At 27.6% G+C, this 23,044-nt stretch overlaps 2 protein-coding genes across 4 annotated transcripts in view; both read left to right on the forward strand.

Annotated features, from left to right (window-relative positions):
- Window positions 1–4,357: 4,357 nt before the first annotated feature.
- Window positions 4,358–23,044, forward strand: part of LOC136077990 (synaptobrevin homolog YKT6-like) — a 26,777-nt gene continuing 8,090 nt past the window's right edge. Inside the window, exons 1-5 of one of the 3 annotated variants that reach the window (XM_065792524.1) lie at window positions 4,358–4,499; window positions 5,297–5,409; window positions 11,436–11,545; window positions 11,805–11,887; window positions 12,168–12,268. In XM_065792524.1, the coding sequence (XP_065648596.1) occupies window positions 11,442–11,545; window positions 11,805–11,887; window positions 12,168–12,268 (288 nt within the window). In that variant the 5' untranslated portion in view covers window positions 4,358–4,499; window positions 5,297–5,409; window positions 11,436–11,441. Of the gene's footprint in view, window positions 4,500–5,296; window positions 5,410–11,433; window positions 11,546–11,804; window positions 11,888–12,167; window positions 12,269–23,044 lie in introns of all 3 variants that reach the window. The other 2 variants (XM_065792525.1, XM_065792526.1) reach the window with 2 other exon arrangements.
- LOC136078516 (uncharacterized) lies at window positions 6,732–7,196 on the forward strand. Its single transcript, XM_065794289.1, has one exon. The coding sequence runs from the start codon at window positions 6,732–6,734 to the stop codon at window positions 7,194–7,196; it is 465 nt and encodes a 154-aa protein (XP_065650361.1).

The following is a 23,044-nucleotide window of genomic DNA, read 5'->3' on the forward strand; positions in this document are numbered from 1 at the left end:
AGAAATATCGTACATTGTTGCCTATTACTTAAATAACTGGTAAACCATGTAATAGCTTTGTTTTTTTACCTTTTTTTTTCATTTTTTCAATCAGAATTTTATGGTTGACTGTATTTTAAAGATGATACAAATTTGTTGATTTGACGAATGATTTGTAAAAAAAGGGACTGATATTCACTTAAAATTTTGTTTTTTATCAGATATTTGTACAATCTATTGTAGATTATTCGTCCCAAAAGCTTGGAAGAAATTAGAAGAATTTAGAAGTTACGCTATTTTTAATTTTTCTGCGACAACTCCTGTTATATGAGTTAAAAATATTAAAAAGAAGATCTTTTATAAAGGGTAAGATATCCATTACTAGATTGCTGGAATTATCATCGATGCTTAAAGCTTTGTTTTTTTTAAAAGATTTATTCGCTCCTTTGAATTTCTCTAACTTTAGATTATTTTCAGGAAGTAAGCTAGTATGGTCAGTAAAATAGCTATTAAATGTTAAATAAAACTAAAAGTTTATTCGAATTATTTATTTGTGATGCTAGATTTGGGCCAATATTTACAAAAAAAAAATTAAGCTTCTTGGAGATTTTCTAATTTGTATATTCATATTTATTTTCCTCGATTCTGGAGGGTAAAGTTTCTGATTTTAATTTAGTTTTACCAATAATTTCGTTCTTAATATCCCATATTTTTTTGATACAGCTATATTTTTGTAATTCTTTATACAACTTAATACAACTTTTTAAATTTTTTAAAACTTTTTCAAAAAGATTTTTGTATTGCTTATAAATCGTAAGATTTTTTGATTCCTATTTTTTAAATACTTGTATATTTTTTGCTTTTCCTTAGAGGATTTTTTTGTTCTTTTTTATGGATATTTTAAGTATTTATTTTTTATTTCTTTTTCTGTAAGTGGAAAATGCTTATTCTATTGTTTAAGAAAAAATGTTTATAAATGTGTTATAGGCAGTATTTGTAAGCCCTTGGTTGCATTAAACATGAACAGTAGACCAATTTGTTTTCAACAAAGATTTTTTAAATTTTCAAAGAGAAGATTTACAGATACAGACCCGGCGGAAGGCGGGTACAATAGGCGATTTTCACCCAGGCGCCAAAGCAAGGAAGGCGCCAAATTTTCATAAAATACTTTTTTCGCTGAGAATATAAAAATACATAAACTTATAAGAATAACTATATAAAAATTGATATACTCATTTTATGTAATAATAAGTATATTTTATAATATAATAAAAACTACAATAACTCGAAAAAACTTTTTTAATTTTTCTCAAATTTATTTAGTGTAAATTAGAGTCCAACTTTAAAAATATTTTAGTAAATTAAGAACAGATCATGTACGTGACCATCAAGAGAGAGGGGCAAAAGGGGCATTCGAACCTCGGTCGCCCAAAGTGGACCAAACTAGGACCAAACTAGAAAATTATAATGAGATTTTAATTACAAAAAAGAAAAAAATCAGTTTTTATTAATAAGACATAAAATAAATTTACTTGGTGATAAGCATAATAATTAACTTGCTTTGATTATATTACCAAAGACATATAGTTTTAAAAAATATATTTTTTTGATAAATTATTTAAGAAATAAATTATTTAAAACTATAACATAACCTTCAGGTCTTGTCACATTTAATCGCTGTTAAAGAAATCAAAAAGTTGTTTAAAACCAAGTTAAAAAATGTTTATGCGTTGGCGCTTTTTTCATTAAACTCAGCATATAATTATTTAAAAAAGACTCGTCTAAAACCTCAACTAACCAAATATTATCCAGATTTTGCGCATGATGTAATTGATGTACATTCAGTGAACACTTTTAAAAGTATTTTCATGATGCTATTTTGGTTGTAGCTATGCCAACCGTCAGCATATGGAAGTCAGGTGTTGCTTTTCTTTATTAATATTAAACTTTTCATGTATAAGTTTCATTGGTTATTGGAATAAATAAATAGATAAAAATTTAAGAATTTTAAATTTTCAGCTGCAGTCCCGCTAGATGGAAGATCTATCTTTTCAAGCTTTCGGACACTAGACGTTATAAAACTAATTGCAAAACAACCGCGGAAAACTAATGCTGCTCTAAAGCTGTTGCTTTACCTTCAACCAAAACATCGACCCATGATGAGCAGATGACTTGTCATGGCGATAAACAGAACTTTTTGCAAAGCGAATGATAATGGTAAAATAGCAGTTAACCTGGACATGCAGTTTTTTTTCATCAGTTCTCCAAACATAAGCATGAAGTAAATATCTTTAACTTTGAGTTTTATTATTCCATTCAACAAATTTAATTTAAAATTGGAGTTGTAAAAATTGTTTCGTTAAGATTCTCATTTATCAAGTTAAAACATCGAGAACCGGTAAAGTTTAAAGCTTGAATTAGAAGACAACTCTATGGAAGTTATTTCGCATCCTTATAGTATAAAGTAGTCTTTATTTTCCACTTTAAAAAATATTTCTTAACCAAATATACGCAAAGGGTCCATATCCTATTTTCCAATATATATGCATTCTAATTCGAACTTTTTAACGCAATGTCAGTCATTGTTTTCCTTTTGCGACAGGTGTCAAACACCTGTCGCAAAAGGAAAACAATCTTCAGATAAACTAAAATTGATTTCAAAAATGGTTGTAGAGCCACTATAAAACGAAAGGTTCAGGAATTGGATACTACACTGCCATAAGATAACACAATAACAATAATAATTATAAAAATAATGGTAATAACAACAACAATAATAATAATAATAATAATAACAACAATAAAAATAACAATAATAACAATAACAATAATAACAATAATGATAACAATTTTTGCCAGGAAAAAGCAACAAAAAGAGTTTTCAAAATTAATTTAAAAGATTTTGTGTTATTTAGTAATAGTAATATATATTTCTGCATAAACAATATTTCACAGAATATTTATAAATATAAATTTATATAAACTAAGTGCAACCTAACAACAGTAGATAGTGTGCTATAGAAGCCCGAGCTTAGCCTGTCAAGTAAAAAACTTAAATTCATAGACTGATTATAATGTTTTAATGTCATTCAGAAAATTGTTCCACTCCTTAACAATTCTGTTTTAAAAAAAGTTATGTCAAATGTCTGAGAATCTCTCACACAAAATTTCCTCTAATACTTCCTGCTAAAGGTGAGTTTCACACTATTATTTCTAAATGATTTTCTAGCTTAAACAAGTGAAATTCATCTCCGCAATTTTTTTTTTATTTTATTCAGAATAGATCCAGATTTAATCCAGATTAGATCTAGATTTTCCTAAAAATATTGATGTAAGTCATCAGTATGTGAAATAAAAAGACAGGCATTAACTTGTGTAATTGTACATGCTTTAATTTTTAAAATATATATTCTCTTAGGTTCTATTTTCAAGATAAATTATTTATAACCTTCTTTCAAAAAATTTTTATTGAAATACGCTACAAAATTTAAAATTTTATTTATTAAGGCGTCAAAATATTTTTTTCTTCTACCTTAGAAATGTCTAGCGCCGTGCCTGCGTATAGATATTTATAATATATATATTCTAATTTTTGCCTTGTTTATTAAGGTTGAGTATTTTGCAAGTAAAAAAATCGGGACTGATCTGATATGTCTGCTTTAAAACTTCTTGTTTTTTTAGATGCACCTAGAAATGAGTTTGTTAGTATATTACTTAGGTCGTTAGGAAAGTTCGTAGAACTTTATCTGAAAAGATACAATGAGACAGGAAATAATTAAATATTTATATATCATTTTAAACTGTGTTCAATTATGAACATTTTAAGTACTTGTTGAAATATTTTGAATGTTTATTAAAAAAGTTATTTAAATTTTATTATACACGTTAAAAAAAAAAAAATTAAAAACGGAAAAATTTGAATATTTAGCATATATTAAAACTCGTGCTCTACTTGGAGTTTCAGCACAAGCCATATCCGATGAGTTGGTTTTAGTTCATGGTAACCAAGCTCCAAAATATAGTACAGTTGCCAAGTGGGCTACTTTATTTAAAGAAGGTAGAGAGAGTCTCGAAGATGATCCTCGTTCGATGTATACAGCTGAGAATATTGAACGTGTGCGAGCCATTATTGAAGAAAATCCGCATGCAACACATGATATAATTGAAGCCCTGACATCGATTAATTGTTTTACAATCAACAAAATTATTCACAACGCACTAAAAAATAGAAAACTAACATCACGTTGGATACCTAAGTATCTATGGCAGAATTTGAAGTTGAAATGACTTGTGTGGGATTCTTTATCAAGTTTAAATAAGTGAATTAATAATTCATCTGTAAAACTAAATTCTTAATTGGTAACTGACGATACAAATTTTTTTTTTCTAACACTGATATAAATCAACTTCAAAAAAACAAGTTAATAAAAAGTATATCGTTGGTTTTGATGAAACAAGCTTTCTGTTATAATGGTCTAAAGTTTATTAAGGGCCGAAGATATGGAACTATTTTCAGAAAGGTAAAAAAAATCATTGTGACAGGTTTTTTAATAGATACTTTTTCGGTTTCATAAATTTTTTGAACTTCTTCCCACCCCAACTTTCCCTCCCCCTCCTCCACCCCCTTTTTTTTTCATTAGAGGGACGTTTTTAAACAATACAACAATATTGCTTAGAAACGTCTCTTAAATCTTAATATGAATACTGTAATTTGATAGTGTTAGTGTCGTTTCACTTTCGTTTTTAAAGTAGTTTCTAGGCTTTTTGATATGCGGTTTTATATTCCACGCGGTCTTTCGAGCAAGGTCTGCAAGCAAACTGATAAATTTTTAGTTTCAAGAGAAATTGATGTTGTTCATTGGTTAATTAATTGATTAAATAAATGTTTGTTTAGTTTCAAGAGGAATTGATGTTGTTCATTGATTAATTAATTGATTAAATAAATGTTTGTCTGTTGTTGGTTGTTTTTATTTTTCTAATTTTTATAGCCTGTTATTTTTAAATAAACTAAGATTGTTTTTTGCGGACATGTAAGTATATTAACGTAAATAGGGAAGTAAAAACTTGATTATAAATAAGTTAATTATGAATATCTTCTTTATTCTAATTTTTTTTTTAAACAGTCAAACTGATACTGATTTGGGTAAGTTTCCTATACAGTTTTAATTAAAGTTGGAACTTCATTTATGTATTTAACTTCATTTATGAACTTCCTTTATGTATTTATGTATTTTCATTTATGTTTTTAAGATAGTTATACATTGACATTTCAGTATTTTTTATACTTCTCTGTTCTAATAGCTATATTTCCTTTTAGAAAAAGTAATAGAAAAAATAAAAAAACTTCTGTTGGAAGTCAAGCAAAAAAAAAAAAAAGGTTATGCTTCTCTATTTTTCTTAGTTTAAGGCGTTATGCTTCTCTTTAAAAAGGTATCTAAGTATATATATTAAAAGTTGTTAAATTTGTTATTAAATTGTCTCATTGTTTTTATTACTTTTAAAATGTACTGACCAACATTTTTTTAAACATTTTTTTTTTGATAAACATCTTAAGATCATTTTAAAATCTTGAAAATTTTAATAAAATTGGTTTAATTTTTATTTTTTGACCTTTTGTAAATTTTTTTGTTGTGGTAATACTTTTTGACCAGTTGTTAAATAACTGAATTAAATTTTAAAGGTTTATATCATTTCTAAAGTCATATTTTTAGCTCTACATTTGCATTGATTTTATATCTCATTTAAATAGTTAATTTAAATTGTTTAATAGAAAAGAAACAGAATAAAATTTAAAATTTTGTTTTTCTGTTTTACTAGCAGTAAGCAACCCGTAATACGGGTTAGTAATAAATAAATAAATTTTAATTTTATTTTAAAAAGTATATATAATTCGGTTACTTATCTTACTTATTAAGCTATAGGCTTTTCTTATTTTTTTTATCATTAAATTTACAATAGTAAATGTTTTTTTATAATTTAAAGTTGTCTTTAAATAATTAATTTAGTTTTCTTTTTAAAATTTTTTAAAAATAACAGTAAGTTATAAAAGTTACTTGATTTGTGGGATTTTGTTATTTTTTTTATCATTAAATTTAAAATAGTAAATGTTTTTATATAATTTAAAGTTGTCTTTAAATAATTAATTTAGTTTTCTTTATAAATTTTTTTTTAAATAACAGTAAGTTATAAAAGTGTCTTGATTTTTTCCTTTTTTTCACTTTAGAGTAATAGTAAGTAACTTAATAGAAAAGATTGCAATTCCTATGTTTCTTTTACATTCATTTGTGACTGCAGTAGTAGTACTGCTGGTATTATGTTTCATAATAGTGAAACTGAAATGGATGATGTTAGGCTAGAAGAAGTCATTAGTGTAAATGCTACTAGGCAACTTGAAAATAATCGTCATCGAATCGAGAGAAATAGAGCTAGACACGATGAAATTAATCGTAGTCAAAATGAGAGGAATAGAGCTAGACAAGCAGAAATTCATTTGAACCCTAATGAGAATAATGTATGAAATATCTATCAGACAAAGTAGAATGCATTGTATAGCAAGAAGTAATATTATTCCAGAAAATAATTATTTAGGAGAAATGAATCAGATCTGTTAACATTGTGTTGCTAAAAAATTTCCTGATGAAAGTCATTTTCTTTGTTGCTATAATGGAAAGGTAGTATTACCTCCTCTTTCATTATTTCTGCAAGCTTTACAAGATTTATATACAGGGAATTATAGAGATCATAATTCCAACATGAATTTTCTAAAATATATTAGAAATTATAATGACTGTCTTTCTTTTGTTTCATTTACAGCTAATGTGGTTCAACCAATGAATCATGAGCTGCCATGTTTTAGAATATGTGGTCAAGCTTTTCATTGTATAGGCAACCTTCAGCCAGATCAAGATATTCCTCCAACATATTGTCAACCGTATATCTATAACCTCCTTGCAGCAGTAAACTTTAGAATGCAACAACATGGCAATGATCTTTGCTTATGTGATTTAATGTTTCATTTGCAAACTATAGTAAGTGAAGAAAACCCATTTGCTCTTGCATTTAAAAGCATGGCTAAAGTAGAAGATGAAGAATATCGTCTAGCAGCTATAGAGGGTTGTTTAGTTTCAGTTGTAAAAATGTCTTTACTTAAAGGGCAAGATAGACGTTGCTATAACCTCCCTTTGCATAATGAAGTTGCAGTTGTATTTGTTGGTTAAGATGGTGCACCACCTGCTTCCAGGGAAATTGTTATTTACCTAAGAGGCCATCCTCTTAAAACTATATCAAGTATGTCTGCCAACTTAGATCCTATGGTTTATACTCTGTTTTTCCCAAAAGGTGATGCTGGTTGGCATAATCAATTGGTTCACAACCCTCAACAGCTACATTGGTTAGAAATCATGTTACTCTATCTCAGTATTACAATTATAGACTTTCAGTTAGACAATTTTTTTCTTCAATTTTTTATGACAAGAAACTGTTTCAGCAAAATGCTGTTAATGCATGCGTCAAAGTTGAAGGCCAGCGCCTTGCTTTTATCAAAAATAACCAAAAGAAACTGAGAAGTGAGCAGTGTGATGCCTTAAATGAACATATAAACAACCTTGAACCTTGTAACTTATCACAATGTTAGACCAGGCGTGTAATGGTTTTGCCATCAACTTATGTAAAAAGTCCTGGAGCTTTATAAGAAAACTTTGAAGATGCAATGGCTATAATTAAAAAATACAGTTAACCAGATGTTTTTATTACTTTAACCTGCAATCCAAAATGGCGCGAGATAGCAGAAAATTTATATCCAGGTCAGACTGCAAATGATAGACCTGGCTTGATTACTTGAGTGTTCAAACTCAAATTAAGTAATCTCCTTATTGATTTTTTGAACATGGTATGTTAGGGAAAGTTGTAACCCATGTTCAGTTTACCAATTTTCAAAAGCGTGATTTGCCACATATTCTTAGATTACTTCATTTTGCAAATGATTATAAGCTTGAAACAGCACAGGATATCAATAATTTAATATCTGCTGAAATTCCAAATCCGATTGTTAATCCTCAACTTTATGACATTATTAAAACTTGCCTGATTCATGGTCCATGTGGTATATTGAATCCAATCTCACCCTGCGTGATAGATGGAGTATGCAGCAAAAAATATCCTGAAGAATTTAATGCCAAACACAGTGGCAGTTCATAATGGTTGACAGAGTTAGTGTATATTTAAAAAAACTGTGTTTTTCTCATGGGCAACTATATGTTGCCTGTTCAACAACTAGTGCATTTCATAGTTTGTTTTTCAAAATTGATAAACATCCCATTCAAGGTATGGTCGGTGAAAAATGTTACACAAATAATGTTATATTTGCTAATATTCTTAATTTATAGTCTTGGTTTTTCACATTTCTAAATGTTCATATCTTGCAAGCACAAGCTGTATGATGTATGTAATGACTTTTTAATTTAAGTTATTAATTATACTTTAAATTATCAATTGTACTTTTTATTTATCATTTGTACATATTTTTGTTTAAACATTTGTTCCAAAATGCCATATAAAATTTCAAATTTTGCATTAACAAAATAGCATAAATTTTGAATGATTTAATAAATGATTTTCAAAAATGTTATATTTACAAATATACTTAAATTATAAATGATTATTGTTTTAACATTAAACATTTAATTTTTTTTATAAAAAAATGAAGGAAATGCAACCAGTTTTTGTTATTTTGTCTACTGTTATAACTGCTTTTAAATAGTTATTGGTGTTATAATTCATAGTCAAATGTGTAGAGCTAGGTTGTTAAACTAGCCAAGCAAGTGTGTAGAGCTAGGCCATTAAACTAGCCAAGCAATTGTCGTGAATTGCAGTGTGTGTAGAGTTACACTGTTATGCTAGCGGGCTATTCTTTATAACTGAAAATCTATCTAAAAAGAAAAAAAAGGAAAGTACAATAAGCAAGATGCTAACTTTGCCAGCCAAGAGGTTTAGTAAGCAGAGGTGTGAGACAGCATTTAGTGCCAAAAGGTGTTTATGATCATCCATAAGTTATGTAACGCAAAGTTATACAATAAGACAAAAAAGTTCAAAAGTTTTCCCTCACAGAGTTTTAATATTTAAATAATTTAGCGCATTAAGTTTAATAAAAATTGCTGCGTAAAAAAAGCTAAATATCTCCTACATCAGATTTTAGATATATTTTGCGTTGCACAATTTATGAACGATCCTTTACTTTTATATTTAATGTCTGTTATCTAGCCTTTTATAGCTATATATATATATATATATATATATATATATATATATATATATATATATATATATATATATATATATATATATATATATATATATATATATATATATATATATATATAACACATGTCTAATAATATTTAGTGTAATTTCATCCTACAAATATCTTAAGCTATTTGCTATTGCTTTGCGTAATTGTTGTGATGTTATTGTTGTAATGTTTTGTATCGATAGACAGCTTGGCTTACCTTCCCGTGGTATCTATTGTTAAAAATGATTACAGGTAGTTACTCTAACTGCTTTCATTCATTCACTAAAAGCCAATATAGCATTTGATATCACTATAGTACAATTGTTTATATCTCATTCATTTTTTTTTAATCCTCAGTGTTAGTAATATTTTTGCTCTTTAAATGAGATTAATTAAATGAGTTGCTTTTCATTAAAGATAAAGATATTGGTTTCAAAAATACAACATAGCCAAAGTGCTCACAAAATAAAGTAGTTTTTAAAAATCTTTCTATTTTTAATTTTTTTATTTATTTTATTTTTTTACTAATTTTTCTATAACTTCCTACTAATATGAAATCACGTAGTTTTTTGTTAATGTTTAATTGTCGTCCCTATCGATAATAAATATTTTTAATTATTTTAATAAGATTTTTTTTTACAATAGGCTATGCTTGGCCCCTCAGTCCTGGAGATGGCGGCTATTATAACTGATTTTGAAAAGTGACTTCAACGTTAATTGTTTTTTAAGAAAAACATTTTTTATATAGACTTTTAAAAAATGTTTTTGTTACATTTTTTACTACTTATCATGTAATTAAATTTGTTTTAAAAAAAAAGTTAGCATAATTTAAAATATAATTTTTACAACTGTTTAAAATGATTTTAACATCTCTTTTATACTCTTTTCAGCTCATTAGGCTGGGTAAATAAAAAAAGCAATTGCTTTTGTTCAATGCTTTTAGACCAATTGCTCACCTTTATGTAAATACATTTATCCATTTTGCTCAAATTTGTATTCACATTACTTCAAAAATATCGCACAAAAGCAATTGCTTTTTTTATCAACCTGACTTATACAAAAATTAATAAAAAATGTTTTAAATAAAACTAATAAATGTAACGCAAAGTTGAAACAAACGGCAAGGCAAAGTATATTCGGGACATTTTTCAAATACAAATTTGGATTGGATGAATGCTGAAATAAATATATGTTTTATTACGTTATAGATATACGTTAACTATAAAGTAAATCGACATATTTATTTATTATATTTTTTATTATTATTATTTTAATTTCTGCTGGAATATTAAAGGAAAAAGATAGCTTGAGCAATAAGCTTTAATATTATATGAGCAGTATACAGAGATAAGCCTTTTCCAGAATTGCGAATATATTTTTCAACTTATAGTTTTTGTGGATATCCAAAACAATTTCTTTTCATACAAGTTTACAAGTTATATATTAATAAGTTATATTAAGATACAAGTTAAGGTATAATTTTTGTGAATATTTATTTTTTAAGCTTCACTCATCACTCTTAGCTAAATAAAAGTAAATGTTTAAAAAAAAATTAGAAACTACTCAGCTAAAAGCTAAATTAAGAGGAAGGAAAAGAAAAAAATATTCTAGATATTTTACCTAAACAATTTTTCGCAATTTTAAAATAAGACTCAGATGAACTATGCATATAATTCAAGTCATATTTTAACAAAACGATTTTGTTATGATTAATGTTCGAACATTAAAAAATAAATGGTTAGCTGTATCTTTAATAAAGCTAGCAGTTTGGTTTAACTAAGAAGCCAAGAAAAATAAAAGTAAGCAGAACTAAAATAGTATTAATAAATTTATATTTTATTAGAAAAAACAAATAAAAATTAAATTGTTATTAATAATTTATTTACTAAAAACCTGTATAACGGGTTGCCTACTGCTAGTATGAATTATTAGCAAAACACGCTTGGATATTTTCTGGGCGGAAATTACAAGTCATTTTAAACAAAAAAACATCAGAATAATAAATAAAATAAAGACCCCTCCAGATAAATAGTTTTTTTTATGCGATTGTAACAAAATTTGAATGATGTTTTATTGTTATATAATTTAATATACAATTTCTCAACTTTTTTTGTATTATTATTTCATTTTGTACACTTCTAGAGTAAAAATATTCGTCTAATACTTTTAGTGAAAAATGGTGAAGCTTTATGCAATCGAATTGTTTCACAAATCAACAAAAGTTACACCATTAAAAAGTGCTCAAGATTTGCAATCCTTCAGTTATTTTCAACGTACTACGTAAGATTTGATGAATCTGCAACTATTGAAAAATTTGTCCTAATTTTTATTACTACTTTAAAACAATTTATGTAATAGTTTTAAAATTATAAAAATTTGAATAATAAAAAGTAAGTATACTTACTCTTTTGAATCTTAAATTTACCTTCATTTAATAATTTCTGTGTCTTTTTATGACGGATTTTGTCATTTTATAATGGAATCTTAAACCAATATAATTAACTTTTATTTTTTTTAATTAAAAATAGATTTTATTTAGTATTCGTGAGTTTATGGACTTTACTGGAAAAATTATTGTAGAAACAATTGCAAATGGTGTAAGAGCATCTGTTAAAGAACAAGGTCTGTTATTTTATGTCAATTTATTTAAAATAAACTAACTTATATTTATATATACATTATTATATATACAATAAATTAATCCTACAGTTAAGCAACCTAAAATAATTTTATATTTTCGCTTGTTGCACTCACGTCAGTAAAGACTTTTTTAACATAAGAAATATTTATTGGAATAAAAAAAAAAAGATTGCTGCTCCTCTCCAAACCCTAGGTGGATGTAGGCCTAAAATATAAAAGTATTTTAGGCTGTTTAACTGTAGCTTTACCTAAATTATTTTAGACTATCTATACCATGTTTATGTTTCCAATGAAGGAGTAAGTGGTGTTGCAATAGCAGATAAAGATTATCCACAACTTGTGGCTTTTAACATGCTTAATAAAGTAAGCAGATATTTTGTCTATATATTTATTATTTTAATTTTACTCTGCTGGTTATCAAAATTTTATTTTATTATTTTATTAGTTAATAGTTGAGTTAAACAGAACTGGAATGTCGACCTTTTTTATTCATGTTCTGTCAAGCATATCACAAGTTGTTGAAGATAACCTCATATAACCTTTAAGGTCAAAAAATAATAATAATAATAATGAATATAAAAAAGTGATACACTACAGTAACTGTGTCACTAGTCGACTAGACTAACAATAGTCGTAGAGTGTTGACAAATAGCAAAATGATCTTTCAATTCCATTATTATTGCTGGTGCATATAAATGCTAAGTTTGGTATTTAACTTATTCAAATTGATGTTTAGAGGATACTTTATAATGACCTAAACATTACATTGTAAATTTGAAATTGGGTAATTGTCAAATGTCCTAGGTCATGTCAACATACATCTCAGTTTTTGCTTGTTTTTATACAGTTGAGAGTGCTAAGTAAAATCAGAATTTCTTGAAAATTTTAGCCTCTGACTCCAAGTAGATTTTGAAATATGTTTGTTTTATATTTGGCAGATACTGGCCAGTCCCCTCTTGTCCCCTCAAAACTGCAACGTTTATTTAGAGATTCCAAGTCCCTTAACTTTCAAAATATTTATTTTTTTTACTTAAAGGTTTGTAACTAGCTATTCTTGGAGGGGATGAATCCAATGAAATGATAAGAAGTATAAACAAATTAATATTGAGTTAATTTTGAATAATTTTAGGCAATTTTTATATATCTGTTTTAAATCCTCAAGAAACCCATGTGGCCTTGATGATATAAAAAAAAAAGTATATTATACATCATTCCATATTCATTGATCTTTCAAAAAATATACAGATACATATTGATCTGCAATTATATTGATTTCCATGTATGGATAACAAGGCACGGTTCCCACTTTTTTGTAGCAAAATATTTCAATTGATTTTTCACTGCCTTCCTGACTAGCTGGAGCTCTGAAAGTTTTGGTATTATTCATTAATGTGATGTTAATGAATGTGCATTTTAAAATTATTTTTATGGCCTAAGGGCATTAGGGAGGGTGTTGAAAATTATGGCAAGTGCCCGACTTTTTGTAGTGGAATCTTGTGATAGATTTTTCTCAACCTTCCAGACAAACTACTGCTCTGAAAAATTCAGCATTTGAATTGTCCTAATGAACACGCGTTAAAATTGTTTCAAGGGCAGAAAACCAGAGGGTCCATGGCCTTGTGCACTGGCATCTTGCCCCACTTATTTTTAAAAAAAAAAAAAAATTATTTTATACATTTTTTATTAAGTGAAGATAACTTTGAAAATATTGTTTTCAAAAATTTCTTTTGGTTTGTAATTATTCTGTTATATTTAGTTATTTACAAAATTCAAATCCAAAAAAAAATGACAAGATTGTGTTAAGATTTACTTAGATTAGTAAACAGTCATAGTATACATATGTCCAGTTGTTGTTACAGGTGCATCAATGATACAAATTATGTTGGTAATTGGAATCCAACACTTATCTGCTCTAGATGGTCAGAAAAGTTTGTTAAAAGGACCATGCGGGTGCATGAATGTTGTCATAACATCTTGCTCATCATTGTCAGCTTCATTTATTATACCAATCCAATGAAACACATCATATTTACATAGAACAAATTCACCAAATTTCAATGTAATAGTGTTAATTTTGAATGTAATAGTGTTAATTTTCAATGTATTGATGTTAGTTTGCTGGTTAGGTTAAATATTTTGAATATCAGAAAAAGAAAACATGCCTGTTATATTAAAATCGTCACTTCTTTGTTATAAGCTAATAGTATCTATAAATTCTGGGTTAAATAGATGATAGCTCCTAATTCCAGGAATTGTTCTACTTAGCTGAAAACGCTATTTCAAAGTGTTGCACAATCCTGTCAATCTTTTTCAATTTTGAAAAAAATAATCTCTTTAATATTTTTTGCACAGCAGTCAAACATTTTATTACTATTCAATAACTGGTCATTAGGCTTTGTAAATTGGCATTTGTAGTGAATTGTTTTACAGTGCCACTAATAACATTAAATGGTGACTTACTATGGCATGTAGATAAAATGTCCACTTTGCATCAATGTCAAAATTATCTTTATGGAGACAGATGTTGTAAAGGTCTTTGTGCTTTTTATACTGTGCAACATAATCATTTGAAAATTAAAGAATTAAAATATTAAGATGATTTTCTTTTAAATAATTTATTATTTGATTTATTATCGTATAACATCATAAGTACTTTGAATGATAGTAATAAGAAACAAAAATTTCATTTGTGAAAAGAATTTTCTTCAACAAAAGCACTTCTCCCTTTTTATAAGAAAAAAAAATTAATTTCCTTTTGCTTATAATAATCTACAATAATCTATGATAGAGAGATGTAATGATTTAGTTATTTTAGGTAATGAATAATTAACTATTTGTGTCTGAACTTCATACACAAAGCCAATGTCATGCTCAATATCTTCTGACATGAAGCAAAATGATTTTTCTTTAAGCTGCAATTTTGTTTAATAAATAAAGGGCAACAGGGTGTAACATGCATTGACTTTGACACCAATGGTATTGTTGAACTTTATCTTGAATCACAAACGTGTAGTTTTCTGCAAAATCACTTAAGACAATACAACAGTCTATTTTGCCAAATTTTCCTTTTGATGCTTTAAGTATCTTGTTTGACATTTTGCAATGAGGAATAAGATGTTAACTTGTTTCTTGCCTCTTATAACATCAATTTGTATTCTTCAATTGTTATTGTCTGTCAGATCAATTTTGATCTGTCTGTTTTTTTTTTTCAATTCAGAAAGTTTTATTTATACAATGTAAAATTTTGTCAAAATCATTATTTTAGATGGATGGCTGTTTTTAATTCATATACTTGCAAATCAATAATCTTATAAACATATATACTTTCTTAAAACATTTTAAGAATGATCACTGAATACCAAATGATCAAAAACAGAATGGAACAAATATAAACATAAAAATTTTTTTGATGGCAATATTTACAAAGTTATCTTTACTTTATTAAAAATACAAAAAAATAATAATTTCAAAAAGTGAGGCATGATCCCCAGTGTCTCAGCCTTAAGGACCCTCTGGTCATCTGCCCTGAAAAATTCTTTTAACACATGTTCATCAGGACCACACAAATGCTGAAAGTTTCAGAGCTACAGTTTTTCTGGAAAGTAGTGAAAAATCTAATGAGATTCCGCTATAAAAAAGTGGTTCCATAACCCAGCCCCCTCCTCCCTGGTGTCTTGGGACCTGAAACAACTTTAACATGCACTTTCATTAGCACTACAGAAGTACTAAAAGTTTCAGAGCTCCAGCTAGTCTAGAAGGTAGAAAAAAATCAATTGCAATACTCCACTATAAAAGTGTGGGGACTGTGCCCTGTTATCCATATTTGAAAACCCATATACTTGCAGATAAAAATCTTTATATTTTTTAAAAGGTCAATAAATATAAAATGATGTGTAATAAAGCGTGCACACGAAATAAATGTGAAAGAATAAGCATGTTATTTTTTTTCAGTGGTTGTATTAAATTCTTTTTAATTGTTTTGTATTTTGTTTACACTTTAGTTTCAAAAAAGTATGTTAGTTTTTGGATTTAACTTGAAATTAGTTTTAAAAATGAAAAAAGAAGACGTAAGAGAAAAAGTTATGCAATATTTACAAAATCCTGATAGAAGCTACAATTCGATAACAAAATCATTGCAAATACATCCATACACTTTTAGTCATGTTATTTAACGTTTTTCTCATACAAAATCAATCAAACGCAAATCTGGTGGTGGAAGAAAAAAAGGTTTTAAAGATATAAAACTAGTTAGAAAACCAGTTAACAGTTTAAGAATAACCCAAGCCTTTTACTAAGGGAACGTACAAAAATATATGGATTTTCTCATAGTTTTGATGCAAAAGTTAGAAACAAACATGGTTTTCATTCTTTCAAAGCACAAAAAGTGCTCAACCGTTCTGAAACTCAACAAAAAAGTGCATGAATCTGCGGCAGAAAGTTGTATGACAATTTTATTTCTAAAAAAATTCTGTATTATTGAAGACGATGAAGCTTATATCAAGTACGATCATCGACAAATTCCTGGTGCTGTTTATTATATTTGCCAAATATAGAGGAAAAACAGATAAGAAATTTGAATACACAAAATATGACAAGTTCGCTAAAAAAGCTTTGATTTGGCAAGCTATTTGCAGTTGTGGCAAAAAATTGGCACCTTATATTTCTCAGTCCACACTTCCTGGTCAAATATATGCTAAAGAATGTTTACAAAAACGCATTTTACTTCTCATTAAATCACACAATAGCAGACCTGTGTTCTGGCCTGATTTAGCTTTAATTCATTATTGTAAACTAGCTATAGAATGGTATAAAAAAAATAATGTGAAATTTGTGCCTCAAACAGAAAATCCTCCTAACTGCCCAGTATTTAAAGTTATTGAAATGTACTGGGCTATTATTAAAAAAAAAATGAAAAAAACAAAAAAGCTTTGCAGAAACATTAAAGATATTAAAATATCATTTAAAAAAGCATCAAATAGTTTTGATTCTTATTCTGTGCGCAAGCTTATGGATACCACTAAAGCAAAAGCTTGAAATTTTATTAGATTCCCACAGAAATAATAAATTTTTTTTTAACGTTTGATCTTCTTATACTATTTTACTAAAATTATTACTTGGTTTGAAATAAAAATTGAGGAGTTCTTTTTTTTAGTTATTTTACTACTTTCACAATTATTTCGTGTACACACTTTATATATTTTTTTGATATCATCAACACCAATAAGTTTCTTGAGCATCAAAATCTGGTATATAAATAATTACCTCAATTTATTTAAATTGATTAATACAGGTGCTTAAAAATAATTTTTTACATTTATGATCATTTTATTGGATTCGTCACCTCCAAAAATAGTCAGTTACAAATTTTAAGGTAAAAAGATAAAATGTTTTTAAATTTATGTAAGTTGAAACCTCTAAATAAAGGTTGCAATTTTGAAGGAACAAGAGGGGTCTGGCCAGTATCTGCTAAAAGTAAAATGTTCATATTTCAGGATCTTCTTGGAGCTAAAATTTTCAAGGAATTCTTATTTTACTAAGTACTCTCAACTGTATAAAAATCAGATAAAAGAGTCATTTGACATGGAATTACCCAATTACAAATTATGTATTCTCATTTACATATTTCGATTTTTTAATTGCAATTTATGCATTCTTAATAGCATATTGCAATTTCCTTATTGCAATTTTCATGTTCTCAATTACATTTTAAAAAGGTGAAGCACAGACAAATTTTGGAAATGAATTCTTGGATAAAGACACAGCCAAAGTTATTAAAACAGTAATGCAAATATTAAGCTATACCAATGAAGGAATCAATCTCGCAGTTAGCAAATTTGGCAACATGTTAATTTCAGGAAATAAGAAATTGGCTCAATCATCGAAGATGCTTCTTGAAGTTTGTTTAAAAAGGATTAATTGACACAAAAAAAATTTAAACTTCAAAAAAGAATTTAGATGTAAGCCTTTTGAATTACCTAAAAACTTATTATCTATGACATATTCCTTTAGATAAAGGTCTTTGTTTTTTAAAAAGACCATCTATAGTGCTTTCACTATTAATGTTATTTTTTGTACTTGAGTTTTGCAAAAATAATATAATTTACTGGTAATTTTAATTGTTGTTTCTTGTTTTGCATCAATTACTTTATAAATAATTGTTTTGATCTTCTTGTTTTATATAAAATATATGTAAAATAGGTGAGGTATGGACTGCTGTAGGGGAGAAGCCAGTTTAACAAAAATTGCTTTATGTATTTTAAATGTCCTGATTTTGTCCTTAAATTAAAAAATATTTTTGTCCCGAAATTTAAAAGAATGTTGGAGGCCTGTTTTTAAACAAGATTGTTTAAAGTAATAATTTATAGAACCAGGGGTTTTTTTTCACTTCAATAAATAAATGTTTACAATGACAATAATTGAATATAATAGTAAGAATACACAAGGGTTTAACATATAAATTGACTAGATCCATTTTGTTAACTATTTTATTATTTCTGATCAGATCAGTGATCATGCCTTTTACATAAAAATTGATAGAACTGTTTTGACACATGTTATGTTACTGTTAAATGGCTTTTTTTTTCTTTTTTTTTTACAAAAAGAATTTTGTAACATGTTTACACATTTTGTAACATATTTCTTATTAATAGTTTGTCACATACATTAAATCCTAGTCCCAAACAGATTTCCATGCCTCATGATATTAAAATTTCTGTGCTGTCGCAACTCGTAACTCAGGTTGCAGTAAGTTGCAATAAAGGTTTTTCTGAAATCTTTAATTCAAAATTCTTAAAAAATTTTGTATACAACAATATTACTCAGCACTGATGCTATAAAATTAACATTAAACAAACATTAATCAAATTTTGATAAATGTTTCGCTGCTTCATAACTAATCACAAGGATCAAAAAATCACAAAAACACATATTAAAAGATTAGAAAGATACTCATGAATAATGGCATAATTCAAATGCTTTTTTATGTAAACAAGCAAAATTCATTCATGCTTTGTAAGATTGTTAGCAATTTTAAAACATTGTTTTGCAATGCAATGGTTTTTATTCCTAAAAAACATGCGTTAAATACTGAATAAGGCTAAACTAAACAATATTTTTATCTCAGCATATATTTTAGTAAATTGTTTAAATAAAAATAACCTGGAGAGCGATCTGACTTGTCTAACTACCGTACCATTAGTCTTTTTACTATCATAAGCAAGGTTTTTGAATCTTTAATTAACAAACACTCAATCTCTCATCTTGAATCTAATAATTTACTTTCTGATCATCAATATGGATTTCAATATGGACTTCTCCATTAACTATCTTCTTAGGGTGTATCAGATGATATCTTTAAGATTATTAAATCTTTCTATACCTATCATAGTATAAAATTTGTTCTTGAAGGACAGCACTCTTCTTCATTTCCTGTAACTTCAGGGGTTCCTTAAGATTCTTTTCTTGGCCCTATACTCTTTTTTAATTTACATTAATGATTTCTCAGAAATTCTCACATCTTAGGTGGCATTGTTCGCTGATAATACTACCATTTATTCTTGCTTTGATAAGAAGCCAACACTCTCTCAATGCTTGGAGAGGCATTTGAGCTTGAAAAAGATTTGTTTCACTTTTGTTACAGCATGGGGCTCTTAGTCTAACTCCCTTTTTTTCATCCAATCGTTATCACAATGATCTAGATCTTCCTATATTTATGAACAATAATGTACTTGATAAGTTATCTACCCTTCATCTCCTAGAATTAATTCTTACTTTTAATATTTTTTGGATACCATATATTAAATCTATTGCAAAATAAGCATCTACTAATGTTGCATCTCTTTGGTTGTGCTCGCCACCTTCTTATTTAGGATTCTTTTCTTTATCTCTACAATTCTCATATCCGTCCTTGTATGGAATACTGATGTCATATCATGGGGAGATTTTTCAATGATGCCTTTTCTCTTTTAGACAAGGTGCAAAAAAGCATTGTAGACATAGTCGGACCTGCTCTTGCTTCCAACCATTGACACATCATATTAATGTTGCTTCTCTTTCTCTTTTCTATTAATACTATAATGGACACTGCTCTGAAGTGCTAGCATCTCTTGTGCCATCTACTAAAATTTATTCTCATGTTACTTGTCATTTAATTCAGTTTCATCCTTTTACACTGACTACTCCTAATTGCTCTTAAAATCCTTATTTGTTTAGTTTATTTTCCTTGGACATGAGTTCTTTGGAATTTACTTCTTTCATCTTGTTTTCCTGATTCATATAATTTGCTATCTTTTAAGTTGTCTATTAAAAGCCGTTTTGTACCACAAGCAGTCATAAAAATAGTTGTAATTTTAAGATCTTTGGTATAGAAATATACACACACACACATATATATTTATATATATATACATATACATATATATATATATATATATATATATATATATATATATATATATATATATATATATATAGATATATATATATATATATATATATATATATGTATATATTTATATATATATATATATTAGGGTGGTTCAGAAAATAAAATGGTTTCATATCTTAGAGGCACTTGCATTTTTATGTTCCTTTTGCTTAATAAATACACCACAAAAAGGAATTGAAGGACAAAATATAGAACTGCCTCATCGATCTCAAAATTTCAGCAATTTTAGTAATTTTTAAAAATATTCCAAAAATTAAAATTTTATTAAGATTAAAATTATGCAACAAATTTTATACCTAGTAAATTAAAAAGAAGTTTTCTTTTAATACTTTTCGATTAAAATATATGGCTTGTTGTATTCCTAATTCTAAAACTCTCCATGCAGAATGGTGGTCGTATATTGACTGATCGCGACACATAGCCCAAACATAGTTAACACTCTCAATGTTATCCTAAAAATATTTAACAAATCCATCTTAATACTATCTTTACACAGTTTAAAGAACAATAAAGAAAATAAAAAAATAATAAAAAACCTCTCCTCCTTCAATAATTTTTCCTTTTGAATCTTTCATGATACTTGCTGAGCTTGAAAAGTTAAAATAAGAACAGGTCCCTGTTTTTACTGTTTCTTTTATGTGTTTAGTTAACTGTTTAGTTACAACCATTAACTGAAAGTAACATTGATTTTTTTGGATTGGGAAATCTTTGCCGGTGACTCTCCACCATTTGAAACAAATGTTGTTTTTGCTCTTTTTGTTTTGTTATTGTAGAATTTAATGCAGTGGCTAGAGCAATCCTCATTCTGCACTATCATTGACAACTTTTAGTGCCTTAACAGTTTTCTTTGCGGCCTGATAATTTGGGATATCTGACCACTTCTCAACATCCTTCAGAAAGGACATGTCTAACTGTATGGCATTAAAAATGAAATTTGAAGATGGTCCAATGAAATAATCCAGAGGTTTTGCTATTAGATCTTCAGTTCCAGTGTATCGAATTAATCAACAATTGAGTTCTTGATTGCCTGCAATCTGATCATACAATTTTGCTACCATGAGTTTTTTCGTCATAACAGGCATTAGATCAGAAAACAGACCAAGCGGTGCTAGTTCTTCAAGATACCATAAATAGCAACCCACTGCCTTCAACGCAGTTGTTGAGTTAACTTTTGATATTGGATTGTACTTTGTAAATGCTTTTATGAGATTTAAATCGTTGAATGGAGCATCGCATGAGTATGAGCAGGTTATCCATGTTTTTACATTGATAAGAACAACAAAAATCCATATTCCAAGCACCCTGAACTTTCTGGTTTGGTGAGCTTAAATTAAGTTTGAAGTAAGAAAATCTTTAAAACATAAATTATTTTAGACTTCACCTTGCGTGGTGAAAAGCATCAATAACTCCAAACTGTATGCCTCGAGGTGGAATATCTCCAAGAAAGATCAAAGTAAGTTTCAAAAGTTCATGATAATCTTCTCTGGGTAAATTTCCTGCTTTTCCATTCAAAATTACTACTTCTCTCTTCAATTCTTTTAGTTCTTCATTTAAACAATGATCGGTACAAGCTGTATATGTTACTTGGTCTATGTTTGGCCAATATTCCTGAAATCGACGAAACAACAACACATTTGGACCAGAGGACGGACCGAAAACTGCCTTAAAGACATCGCTTCACAGAACTTTATGTGCATGATGGTTACATGCCAACCAGAGCAGATTTTTAAAAGTTTTCTTTCTAAAATTGTGCACGCATTATTTAGTTGACCTGTGTTTGATGCCGAAGTATTGAAAGAAATCACAACTATTTGATTTTGCATTTTCCGATCAGAAATGGCAACCATTGTTGCATTAGCTATAAGCTCCAGTCCCTTGTACCACTTTAGAAATTGCCAAAAAAATTTCTGTTCTTTATCCTGAAATTGCTGGCAAAAGTTTTCCATCAATATGAATAACCAAAGGTCCCTCCAAACTAAAGGCTATCTTAACGTTAGCATAATGTTGAAAACGATGCTTCATTCGGCTTCTTGCTACTACGAAATATTGGTAGTTTTGATATATCACCGTCACCATACGTTTGGATGGCTGCTGTTAATATATGCTGCTTTTCTGTCATTTACATTTGTACAATCAAATGCAGATGCAAATGCTGAAGGAATAGCATCTAAAGCAGATACCTTTGCACATTTAGAATTTAATGATAATTTCTTCTGACAATGTTCCTGAACAAAATTATGTTGTTGAACCATATAGTCTTCATCGCTAGATATAACATTGTCTGCTTTGCTTTAACTATCTGATGATGACAACAGTTTTTTATTTATTTCCAGACATTCTTCGGATTTTCGCTTTCTCTCCTCTTCTTTGATATCATGTTGAACTTCCGTTTGCATCATATATATATTTATATATATATATATATATATATATATATATATATATATATATATATATATATATATATATATATATATAGTGAAAGCTAAATAATTATTAATATATATTTCAATTACATTACTTAAAGTTTCACGCAATAGCAATCATCAGATGTAACAACAACAAAAAAAATAACGACAAAAATTATATACAATAAATGCTATGGAGTGTCTGCTTTGATGACATTAAAGTTTTTAATTAGAAATTTATTTTCATGGCGACATTTTGACGCAAGCTCGTTTTTGTTAAGCAAA

This window comes from Hydra vulgaris, chromosome 03, assembly GCF_038396675.1.
Source record: "Hydra vulgaris chromosome 03, alternate assembly HydraT2T_AEP".
NCBI classification, from domain to species: domain Eukaryota; kingdom Metazoa; phylum Cnidaria; class Hydrozoa; order Anthoathecata; family Hydridae; genus Hydra; species Hydra vulgaris.

Bases quoted from the DNA above. Each gene is read 5' to 3' on its own strand.
- LOC136078516 (XM_065794289.1), top strand. From the start codon at position 6,732: ATGAATTTTCTAAAATATATTAGAAATTATAATGACTGTCTTTCTTTT.